The 13,078-nt window shown below is 38.3% G+C and overlaps 1 protein-coding gene across 2 annotated transcripts in view; it reads right to left on the reverse strand.

Moving 5' to 3' along the window:
• The window catches only part of Cul5 (cullin 5), a 58,161-nt gene that overhangs the window by 19,561 nt on the left and 25,522 nt on the right, over nt 1-13,078 (reverse strand). For both annotated transcript variants that reach the window (XM_048417165.3, XM_085688766.2), the window contains 5 exons: nt 11,025-11,124; nt 8,973-9,149; nt 5,958-6,099; nt 3,450-3,595; nt 3,284-3,364 (listed from right to left, as the gene is read on the reverse strand). In XM_048417165.3, coding sequence (XP_048273122.1) covers nt 3,284-3,364; nt 3,450-3,595; nt 5,958-6,099; nt 8,973-9,149; nt 11,025-11,124 — 646 coding nt within the window. The remainder of the gene's footprint in view (nt 1-3,283; nt 3,365-3,449; nt 3,596-5,957; nt 6,100-8,972; nt 9,150-11,024; nt 11,125-13,078) is intronic.

Below are 13,078 nucleotides of genomic sequence, written 5' to 3' on the forward strand. Positions count from 1 at the left end.
CTGCACAGAATTTTGTACCTATCTCAATGAAAGGAATCAGTTTCAGAAACTGTTGAAGCAGTTTCTAGTCTGAAACATTCAAATGTTCCTAACAAGTATCGTTTCTATACCTTTATGTACATGGGTGTTTTATTTGCATATACATCTGTGCACCACTCCCATGCCTGGTACACATGGAGTTCAGAAAAAGGCATTAGATCCTCTGGAACTGAAGGTAGTAAGTTGACATGTGAGTACTGGGAATTGAACTTGGTTCCTCAGGAAGAACAGTCAGAAGTCCTCCAGACTTATATGTATGTGTGTATACCTATGTATACACATATAGATTAATGTGGATACATAAAAATATGGATATATATGCATGTGTGTATACATACACACATATATATGTATATGTATACATAAATATATATAAAAGATTACTAACATGAATCCAAGAAAAAAAATAAGTAAGACAAATTACAAAAAGAACAAACATTCCTTACTGGATCTGAATGACACTTGCTGAATATTACTAATTACTAATCAGATCTATCCATACATTCCAAGTTCGTCCTTGAACTCATGCTTCAAGTGTTTGCCACTCTGTCCAGCTACTTTGAAAAATATTAAGTATAAAGTATAGGCAAAGGCCAAATTCTGAAGGGCTTTGAATAAAGAATAGGAAAATTTTTTTTGACATAGGTATATGTAGCCTTAGCTGTCCTGGAACTTACTGTGTAGACCAGGCTGATACGATACAGAGATCCACCTGCCTCTGACTTCCAAGTGCTGGGATTAAATAAATGGTTCTAAAATGAAGAGGTAAAGCATCAGTGATTTATTTAATGTGTAAGAATATTTTGCCTGGGGCTGGAGAGATAGCTCAGAGGTTTAGAGCACTGACTGCTCTTCCAGAGGTCCTGAGTTCAATTCCCAGCAACCACATGGTGACTCACAACCATCTATAATGAGATCTGGCGCACTCTTCTGGCATGCAAGCATACATGGAAGGAATGTTGTATACATAAATAAATAAATCTTTAAAAAAAAAAAAGAATATTTTGCCATAAGAGGTCAAGACTATGATGGGGACACCCACTGAAACAGTTTACCTGAACTAAAGGGAGCTCACCAACTCCAGCCAGACAGGAAAGGAACAAGCATGGGTCCAAAGTAAACCCTCTGAATGTGGGTGACAGTTGAATGGCTGGGACAGACTGCAGGGCCACTGGCAGTGGTACCAGGATTAATCCCTACTGCTTGTACTGGCTTGTTGGGAACCCATTCTCTTTGGATGGATATCTTGCTCAGCCTAGATATAGTACGGAGGACCTTGACCTTCCCCAAAGTAATGTGCCTTACCCTCTCTGAGGAGTGAATGGGGGGCTAGGAGGGGGTGAAAGTGGAAGAAATGGGAGGAGAGGAGGGAGTGGGGACTGGGATTGGTATGTAAAATGTAGACACACTTAAAGACTATGACTTTTTAAAATGTCCTAAAAGAGTACATTCAGGTATGGTGTAGGGATTTTGGCTGATAGGGATCAAACCCAACATCTTTTCTTCTTTTGAGACAGGGTTTCTCTGTGTATCCCTGCCTGTCCTGTCACTCTGTAGACCAGGCTGACCTCAAACTCACAAGAGATTCTCCTACTTCTGCCTCCCAGCTGGGATTAAAGGCGTGCACCACCATGCTCAACAAACCCAGGGCTTTGACATACTCAAATACTGAAGGTTAAGGTGTATTTAATAATTTATGAATCACAGTGAAATTGGCTATGCAATAAATTTTTATTTACAGTTGTGTCTCTGTGTGTGTCAATGTCATAATATGTGTGAAGATCAGAGGACAATTTTCAGAAGACAGCTCTTCTACCTTGAGGAGGTATAGTCTCTCTAGTCTCTCTAGTTTCTGTGCCCATGCACTGCACTCCAGGCAAAGCTTCCCAGCCACTCTCCAGCCTATCTCCCATCTTTGTCTTAGGAGTGGGGGAATTACAGATGTGTCGCACTGAACCTCGCATTTTACATGGATTTTGGAAAATGAACTCAGGTCAGGAGATTTTCATTTTCCACTAATAAGTCCTTTTGCTGGCAATTTTTTATTTTTCAAATGTTTTAGACTTGGTTGTTCTATAACAGCACAACTCACTTGCATAGCAAGCACTGTACTCACCAGGCCATGAGGGATAATTTTGACCAAGGCATACCTGTTTAAAAATATACAATGGCGGGCTGGAGAGATGGCTCAGAAGTTAAGAGCACTGACTGCTCTTCCAGAGGTCCTGAGTTCAATTCCCAGCAACCACATGGTGGTTCACAGCCATCTGTAATGAGATTTGGTGCCCTCTTCTGGCCAGCAAGCACACAGACAGACAGAATACTGCATACATAATAAATAAATAAATAAATCTTTAAAAAAATATACAATGGCGTGACTTCTGGATAAGCCCAAGCCTGGCTACAAGTTTCTATTAAACTTGTATTAAACAACCACTAAATTAGCTCAACTTTTCACCTTTTCTTTGGATCAAAATTACTTTAACTACCAAAATCCATATAGCCTTCTCCAAGAAAAAACAGGGTGAAAGATTCTACTTAGTGTGATGTTTGTTCCAAGAATAATAATCACAAGATTGAAGAATTTAAAAAAAAAGGTCATGAGTAAAATCTCATTGACTTTTAAATATACTTAAAGAGCATGATAAAGATTGAATACCAGACGGGCAGTCATGGCGCACACCTTCAATCCCAGCACTCGGGAGGCAGAGGCAGGTGAATCCCAGTGTTCGAAGCCAGCCTGGTCTACAAGAGCTAGTTCCAGGACAGCTAGGAATGTTACACAGGGAAACCCTGTCTCGAATAACAAAACAAAACAAAAAACAAAAAAAAGTTTAAAAAGTTAAAATACTGTACATTGCATATAGTGAAGACTAGAAAGTTCAGAATAAGATACCATTGCAGATGTATTTTTCAAGGGAGAAGAACATTATAACCAATTATCAATACGAGTTAAAGATATAACAGAGAAGTGTGGGAAGCTGAGAGATGGCTATGAGCACTGTCTGCTCTTCCTGAGATTTAAGGCTTGGTTCCCAGTACCAGTTCCAGGGACCCGCGACCCCATCTGACCTCCACAGGTACCATATATACAGTGCACATACACAAATGCAAACCACTCAAACATATGAAATAAGTTTGAAAATAACAAAAGAGATGTCATTTTAGTGTTTGCATTTGCCACCCCTGTGCTACACCAGAAGGAAACCAATTGCTTACTGATGCAGCAGAGTTGAATACTTACTGCTTCAACAGAGTTACATTCTCGTCTTGTTTCTAAGTAACGGAGTGCTCTTTTTTCTTCTTCTTTTAATTTAGCATCTGCCTGTCCAAAAGCAAAATAGCAATCATTTTAAGAATATCAGGAAACTATCTAGAACTATAAAATGCACTATGTAATTCTGACTTACATATTTCATGTAATTCTGCACACCATTTTGCTGTAAATACGAGGGTGCCTGTGTTCTATAAAATCGCTCTGTTGAGTCCAAGTATGCCTTCTCAAAATTATCCCTATAGATCTGAAGCTTGTCCTCAGGATTAGAACAAAGGTTAACTGAAATACAAAAGATAAAGCTGTTTTAATTATTTTTTTACTATAGCAAATGAGTGAAATACTAAGGTATGGTTGTTAAGAGTCTAGAAAACTTCCAAAGATTATTGCACAAAGCAGTAAACTAACAAATTTTATAGTCATGTAAAACATTGTTTTTTAAGAGGCTGCTTTCTAACTGATGATCATGGAGCCATTCATAGAACAAACGGCATTTTAATGGAATCTTCAGGAATAAAAAGGATTTCCAAAGTCAGGATACGAAAATCAATACTCAGAATAACAAAAACGTATTGCCCAAGCTACCTAATAGGATGATAAGTGAATACAGCATGGAAAGCCTCAAATCTGATTTTGGTATGAGATACCCCTTAAAGGGTAGGAAGTAGAGTACTGATGTGATGGTTCACACGTAAAGGCACTTGCTGCCAAGCCTCATGGCTTAAATTCAATCCCCGAGACCCACATGGTGGGAAGAACTGACTCCTACAAGTTATTTTCTAACCTACACACATACACGGGAGGAGGGGAAGTAGGAGATATAGAGAGAAAGAACATGACACACACATGTCCACACACAATAAAAACAAAATAAAATTGAGGTTTAATTTCCAGTGTGGAAAAAAATTAAGAACATTTAAAGTCTAGATGTAGAATTTAAACCAGTGGTAGATGAAATAAAAAGGAACAATTTCAAAATAATACTAAGGGAAATCTAAAGACTTGAATAAAACACAGCAACAAGATGGAAAAACAGCTAAGGGATTTTTTTCAAACTGTTTATGCATTTTTTCTCATGAAAATACTCCATCTCCTGGGCACACATATAGATGTGGATGGTCAGGAAGATGACTTTTCATTAAACTGTACAATTATGACATATTGTAAATATGTCAGTATATATATATATATATATATTAAATATGTCAGAAATATACCAGTATATGCTTCATAAATAGATCTATTTATTGTTAAGGACTGTAAGACACTTAGAAGCCTGTTTTGTTTCTTTACTCAGACTAACATAAGAAAACAACAATTTCTCCCCAGTCTAAGACAAGCTACATACATTTAACTGATTTAAGACCTCAGAACATTTTCAAACTAGACTGAGTGTCTCTGAAAGACTTTACAGATATGCACAAGGACCAGAGTCACAGGTGTCTAAACCAAGGTTATTAGTACACAGCAACCTAAAATACTATGTGTTTCTCTTGCCAAGTGTGGCTGATAATAGACCTACTCCTGCCAGGTAGTGCTGGCACACGCCTTTAATCCCAGCACCTAGGAGGCAGAGGCAGGTGGATCTTTGTGAGTCCAAGGCCAGCCTGGTCTACAATACCTAGTTTCAGGACAGGCTCCAAAGCTACAGAGAAACCCTGTCTCGAAAAACAAAAACAAAACCAGAAAAAAGACCCACTCCCTGCGCAAAATTCTTCAGCAGCTTGTCTCACTGGGAATTATGTAGGCCCTTGCCTCAGGTCACAGCCTGAGACCCAGGTTGCCAAGGTTACTCAATCCAGATGCAGTAGCATTTGTAACCTTTTATACTGAAAAAGGTTGTTATTGAACGTGTACGTGTGTGTGTGTCTGTGTATAAGTAGGTGAACAAAGAAGCTAGAGGGAATTGCAACAGGAGAACAAGAGCTGGAAAGAATAAAGGGCTGACCATCAGATTATGTATGTCAGTCTTTTACCTTCAGATAGACAGAAAATTTTTCTGTGATACTGCTGCTCTAAAGACATTCTTTTCTGCAACTGGGGTGCAGTCCTGAGAGCTGGTCTCACAGGCTGCAGTAAGGATTTCATGTGGGATATACTACACTCAGTAAAATGAAGCATGAATAAGACACTTAAAAAAATTATGCCAGGGAGAAACAATTACTATGAATCACTAAATATGAGGACACAACCTAGTCTCAAAATTACGAACGGTCTCCATGAGAAAATGAGGGAAGAGTTTAAAGGTGAGGAAGCTTTCTCTGAGTTATAGAGGAAACAGGTATTTGATGGAATAGGACAGACAACATCATTGCTAGAACATGAGAAAGCAGAGGATGCACACAAAAAAGGTACATCTAAAAATATCAACACACAAACAAGTTATCCTTTATGAGGAGCTATAGGTTGCAATTTATAGTTTTCTAGTTTAGGACACTAGAAAGTTTTAGCCAAGAGGTTAATTAATGATGAGGAAATATCACAAAAATGAATGTGAACTTAGCAGGTTTCTTTGACAAAGAATCAATACCATTTTCATACTGTTAAAAAAGTACATGGTACACAAAGTAGATGTGAGTCTGGCAGAACTATAATATTAGAAGATTTCTAGAAAGGAAATGTGATTATAAAAGTGAGAACATACCGTAGGATTCTCGCACTCCTATGACCAGCTGGGAATCAAAAGCTTCTCCTAATCTCTCAGCATGCACCAGCTTCATTGCACTATCCTGGAGTCTGTTTTTTATATTTGAAAAAATTGATTCATTCCACGTATCAAGCATGAGCTGGGAAAGTAAGAAAATACAGGATCATCTTGGATTATTTATATGTCCAGTATCATACACAAGTTTCAGGACAAATGGTAGAAAAGAAAATCCTATCACTAGGTCTGTATTGTATAATGCTTTAGGAGGTCACATATATATCTCTAATAGTAAAGAACTAGGGCTAGCATAGCGATGGACCTTTAATCCAAGCACTCAGAGGCAGAGGCAGGGGAATCTCTAACAGTTTGAGGCCAGCCTGGTCTACGCAGTGAGTTCTAATACAGTCAAGATTACATAGAGGACAAAAATCCAAAACAAACATATAAAAAGACCCTAATGCTTCAGAATGGAATTTGGATCCTACCTCTGCTATTTATATCCTTTTACAAATATAAAATATTAATCCAAATTTCTAGTGTTTGTTACAAAAATTAAATATGGTAATACATGGAAAACTGTATTTAGAATGCTCACATGTATGCTTGTGCTAACCATCATAATAAAAATGTGCCCATCTATACCTACTAGCTGTAAGTACACACTGGTAAATGAAGATCGATGTCCCCAGTAACTTTGTCAGGCATTTATCAGAAACAGTAAGAATGTTGGTTAAAAGAAAAGAAAGGAAAAGAAAAGAAAAGAAAAGAAAAGAAAAGAAAAGAAAAGAAAAGAAAAGAAAAGAAAGGAAAAAAAAAAGAATGTTGGTAAGAGAGTTAACAATTCTATACCTCTCACCATGATCTGGGACTGCACTATATAATACCCACAGTCCTCAAGTAAGAGCTACCATGTGAAAGCTGGGGTCCAGCAGGCAACACTCACACGTCACATTTAAATATAACAAATATGGTCCTAGAAAGAATCAATGCTCATTTTACTCAGTAAGCCTCAGAGCAAATGAAAAAAAAAAGGTAATTCATAACAAAATTAATAACCTAAAAAGGATAAGATTATAGGGCTACAAGTTAAATGGCATCTTCAAAGATTTTTTTTTTGTCTTTAAAAAGAAGAGGCTGGAGAGATGGCTCAGTGGTTAAGAGCATTGCCTGCTCTTCCAAAGGTCCTGAGTTCAATTCCCAGCAACCACATGGTGGCTCACAACCACCATGAGGCCTGGTGCCCTCTTTAGGCATGCATGTAGACAGAATATTGTATACATAATAAATAAATAAATATTTTTTTTAAAAAAGAAAACAAATGTCTAAATTTTCATCTATTTCTAGCACTGAAAAACCACGTATATCAAGCCAGGTGGTGGTGGTGTACACCTTTAATTCCAACACTTGAGAGGCAGAGGCAGGTGGATTTCTGTGAGTTCGAGGCCAACCTGGTCTATAACAGCTAGTTCCAGGATAGGCACCAAAGCTACAGAGAAACCTTGTCTCAAAAAAAAAAAAAAAAAAAGTATATACCAAATAAATTGAATTCTAAGAATAGGATGAGATGGTAATACCCAGGCCACATAATTCTAATGTTGGTCTATTAACATAACCTTCATAGCAAACAGTATTTGAAATTCAAATGGCAATGGCAATTTTTATTTTCTATCCTTCATTAAGGCTGAGGATGTAGTTCAGTGGTAGAGCGCATGTAGCATGTGTGCTCACACATATAAGCTCTGGTTCCATTCATTCTCACTAGTAGGAAAGCAGTTGGCAAATGAGTATGGCAATTTAAAAAAATAATTCAGAATTGAAAGGAAGCTTGGAACACTGAGGTAGCCTTTGTCCCTTAGAGTATAGTTAGTTACCAGGCAAAGGTCTTTAATTAGAAAACATGCAATATATAAAAATAAGCACAGTACATACTAAGCTTAAACAGTGAGCACAAAGCAACTAGAAAGATGACAGCTGGCTAGCCACAATTAAACACAAAGTTAGAAGGTAATCTAATCAAAGAGTTTTTTCAAAGACAAAACAAGTAGTTCTCAGGAAGATAAAGTACAAAAAAATAACACACCAAAAAGGTACTGAAGATAAAACGAGGAAAAGATAAAAAAAGAAAAGGAAGAACAGAGGAGATAATGTCTGGAAGTAGTTATAGTTTAAGAACACATAAAAAGATGAAAGATGGAGCATGTGAAGGGGCCGGCCCTGCAGACCCAAAGCTGCAGGGCCTCCATGGCACAGGGCAACAACACGATATCCAAGGAGTCCCAGCGAGGACCCAACACTGATAGCAGAAACCAGAGGCCTCAAATGAGATCAATGACTCTTTGTAATAAACATTTGCAAGAAAAGATATATGGATAAAAAGTCTTAATACATGACTCACTATATCACACTAAAGCTTCCATGAAGAGATTTTTTCCTTTTCTTTTTTTCTCTTAAATTTTATTTTATTTTGTGAAGGAGGTCGCAAGGGCAGAGGGTGGGTGTAAAGGGAATGGAAATGAGTAGATCAAACTGCATGATGTGCAAAACACAGAGTAAAAAGAAAGTTTAATTTAAAAAATGTAAAATACAGGAAAACCTTAAAAAAAAAAAAGGTGGTAGCATACACCTTTAATCCCGGTACTTGGGAGGCAGAGACAGGCAGATCTCTATAAGTTCCAGGCCAGCCTAATCTACAGATTGAGTTCCAGGACAGGCTCCAAAACTTTAGATAAACCCTGTCTCAAAAAAACAAATAAATAATCCTAGCCAGTTGATGGAGGCGCAGACCTTTGGAACCAAAAGAAGCAGAAGGATCTCTGTGAGTTTGAGGCCAGCGAGGTCCATAGAGCCAAGTTCCAGGACAGTCAGAGTTGTTATACAGAGCACCCCTATCTCGAAACAACAAAAATCCTGAGAGCTATAAAGAATGGTGTGAAGTAGCAAAGCATATGTAAATTATTATGAAGTGCCTTCTTCATGAAGAAATTTAGGAAAACAATGGGGTAAGAGACATACCTTTCTAACAATACTATCTTCCATATTTGACTTTTTATTGCTGCTTTGTTTACCCAATAAAGTAACCTCTAGTTGACAAAAAGGTTTTGGTAAAATATCACACTGGGTAAAAAATTTTCTCCATTCAACAATATACGCCTTTAGCAAAGCAGTATCATCTTGATGACTCAGGACACGCTGAAAAACAAAATTGTATTAATTTGAAATACACTTAAAATGTCTTGAAAATGAGAATATAAAGCAATGATTTTAAAATATATGATTCATTGTACATAGATTATAGATAGTGTAATGTTGACTTATAAAATAATAAGTATTATGTTAATTACTTTCTTTTAGAGTCTTACTAGAGCTAACTGATTGGAAGTCAGATGTACTGAGTATACTAAGAAAGTATGATCCTCGTCAATAAATGGATACATATAAGAATAGTCATACTACGTCTATGAAAGAAACTATTGCCCTAAATATTCTGTAAATAAATGTTCACAGCCATAATGTTTACAGTTATTTTATCCAAAACAGTAGTAAATGTAAACTGGCAGTGATGTTTCAGTCCCGTAGCTGGGGAGGTAGAGGCAGCTAGATCTGAGTAGCTCATGAAGTCTGGCCTACAAAGCAAGTTCCAGGAGGGCTAGGGCGACACAGAAAAACCCTGCCTTAAAAATCAAACACAAATTACCAACAACAATAAGTGGAGGAAATGTCAAGGCCCATTACCTGATGAAAGGTAAACAAACAGTATGAGGTACAAGGTACAAAACAGAGCAGTACTCAGCCCGAGAATGCAGCACACAGCTAAGTCTTGAAAACAACCCAAGTGAAGACCAGTCATAAAGGTCACAGTTTAAGAAAAGCCAAGAACAGAAAAATTTGTGGTTTACTGGAACAGGGTCTAAGCAGAGAGGTAACAGGAAATGACTGCCTGCTAACAGAAGTGTTTCTTCAGAGGGGGATGAGATAGTCTAGGATTAACGGCTGATGATCTATAAACTAAACCTCTCTGCAACATACATTTGAAGTGTGGAATTTTGTTTCTTGTTTGTTTCTTCCTCCTTCCTTTTTGAGGCAGACTCCATTATGCATTCTTGGGTTGGCCTGGAACTCATTCTGTGAAGCAGGCTTACTTCCCACACAAAGATCAGCCTGCCATTGCCTCCTGAGTGCTGGGATTAAAGGTGTGCACTACCACATCCAGCTAAAAGAGTAAATCTTATGTCATGCAAATTATTTCTCTTTGAAGGGTTGAAATAGTGTTGAGGTCATACCTAGAGCCTAAACACAGTAGAGGCAAGTAGATCTCAGTGAGTCAACCTAATCTATATAATGTACACCACAACAGCCAGGGCTATGATGAGCAGCTGTCTCAAACAAAACAAAACAAAAAACTAGTTCTCATTGGCCTGACACTTGCCAAGTAAGCTAGACTCACTGACCAGAGTTCCAGGAATCCACTTCCCCAAGGCTGAGATTACAAATAAATGCCATGATAACAATCTTATTGCTATTACTGCTGTATTAAATTATGTGTGTAGGAATAGGTACATATCACAGCATACATGTACAGTCGTGTATGTACCTGCATAAATGAGTGCTGATGTCTGTATAGGTTAGAAACAATGGATCTTCTGGAAGTAGAATTACACATGTTATGTGTGTTTGATATGGGTGTGAAGTACCAAACTCAGGTTCTCTGCAAAAGCAATATATGTTCTAAAGCACTGAGCCATTTCTCTAGCACCAGATATATAGATTTTTAAGGCAATCCAAGGGGACAGGCACAGTGGCGAACATCTTTAACCCTAGCATTAAGAAGACTGAGGCAGGTAGAACTGATGCTAGCCTGGTCTACAGAGTAAGTTTGAGAAAAGCCAGAGATAGAGTGAGACCCTGTCTCACTGTCCAAAACAAAGAAAGAGAGAAGCCTAAGGATGGGGTGTGGCTCACTGATGAATACATGCTTATTAACTAAGCATCTAAGGCTCTATAATAGGTGTCAAATATCAAGGTAAAAAAAAATGTGAAACAAAGGTGAAAACATGCACAACTTACCGCTTGTGCTTGCTTAATAAACTCAAGAATATCTTCTTTTAAAGCCTGATGAATTTTTGATGAGCCTTTATCATCCCAGAGACAGACTGCATGTACATCCCTGTAAAATCAAAACAGGTGGGAAACATTAGTAATGAAACAGCAACAGAGACAAGCATTCATCTTAAGTTCTACAGTTCCCATGGACCGCTGTAAAGTAACAGTGCTAAACCCTTCACAAGAACCAAACAAGTAACTGTTTTCATTATTTCATGGGTACTGATTGCTTGCTCTTTTCCCCCTAAACAGGGTTTCTTTTCATAGTCCTGGCTGTCCTCAAACTGCCTACCAGGCTGGTCTGTAACTCACAGAAACCCACCTGCCTCTGCCTCCTGAAAGTTGAGATTAAAGATGTGTACCACCACTGGTGTGGGAGAATTGTCTGTATTCTGTCAATCATATTTTAATAAAACGCTGATTGGCCAGGCAGGCAGTATAGGCGGGGAAGCCAGACAGGAAGTAGGGGTGGAGCAAAGAGACTGGAAGTATTCTGGGAAGCTCCCTCTGTCACTCCTGCGCAGACCACCGAAGAGACAGCATGTAACTTGCCCAGCTGAGAAAGGTATGGAGCCATGTGGGATAACATAAGTTATAAGAGTTAACAAGAAGCCTGACCTAATGGGCCCAATCAGCTTTATAACTTATAGAGATCTCTGTGTGATTGATTTTCTCTGGGACTTGCAGGCTGTGGGGTACCGGGCGGGAACAGATACCCCAACAAGTCGGCCCTCATGTTACACACCACCACCTAGCAACTTCCCTTAATTCTCCATGTTATATAAAAATTCATTACAAAAGTATGTCTCTATCTTTTAATCTCTATCCCCAAAGTTAATTTCTACTAATATTTTGTTAGACAGTAGTGTGGTACATGCCAGTAGTCCCAGCACTGAGAGGCAGAGAAAGGAGGACAAGAAAGCTTGCCCAGCCAGCCCATTTAGTTGAATTGGTGAGCTCCAGGTTTAGTAAGTAAAGACTTTATTTTTTATACTCTTTTACATTGTTATAACCTTTGGTATAAAAGCAACAGAGGAAGGCAATGCATCCAAAGTCAATGTTTGGCCTCTGCATACACATATGCATGGGGCACATGCATACACATGTATTACACACACACACACACACACACACACACACACACACACACACACACTTCTGGGGATCAACTCAGGTTCTCTTGTTAGCATAGCAAGCACTGTATATACTGAGTCTTCTCTCTAGTATAATTATTGGATTGTGATTTTTCCCTACTCTACTACTATTTGATAATTGATTTGGTAAGGCTGAGTATGCACTAATATGCAGTGTTTTGGTTTACTTGTTTGTTTGTTTGAGACAGGTTTTCTGTGTGTAGGTCTGGGAGTCCTCTGCAGACTAGGTTGGCCTCAAATTCTCCAGAGTGCTGGGATTAAATGTATGTGCCACCACCCCCCAGCAATATTTAATATTTCTTGTAACTTAGTGTCTTTTCCTGTTGTAACATAAACCTATTCAAAGAAATTTTGAAATTCTGGATTCATCCTGACTGATTCACAAATATTCCATGTCTTTTCTAGTAAAGATATAAAGTTATCTTTTCTATTTAAAAAAGCTAGTTCCAGGAGAGGCTCCAAAGCCACAGAGAAACCCTGTCTTGAAAAAATAAAAATAAAAAATAAAAAAAGGCTTCTGTTCTTCTCAGTTCTGAATGAATGAAAAAACTGAAGTTCCATTACTGAATGGGGTACACTGACTTTATAAGAGAAAAATAAATGCAGCACCTGGGAAGTCCCGAGAAAAAGATCATTACTACTGTTGGAAGGTTTCCCTTAAAAGAAAATGGCCAGAGCTGATTTTCTAAACTGCTGTGGGTGCTGGCTTTCTATTCAGACTGCAAGCACACTCAATACCTACTGGCACTAACTGTGAGACAGCTGGGATAACCTTCATTTCTTTCTGCACTTGCCATGCGGAACACTTGTTGCTCAGCTTAGTGGTATGACAGGTAAGCAACACAAGGACGAACACAGGAACCT

The sequence above is a fragment of the Myodes glareolus genome, chromosome 4 (assembly GCF_982192425.1).
Source record: "Myodes glareolus chromosome 4, mMyoGla1.1, whole genome shotgun sequence".
NCBI classification, from domain to species: domain Eukaryota; kingdom Metazoa; phylum Chordata; class Mammalia; order Rodentia; family Cricetidae; genus Myodes; species Myodes glareolus.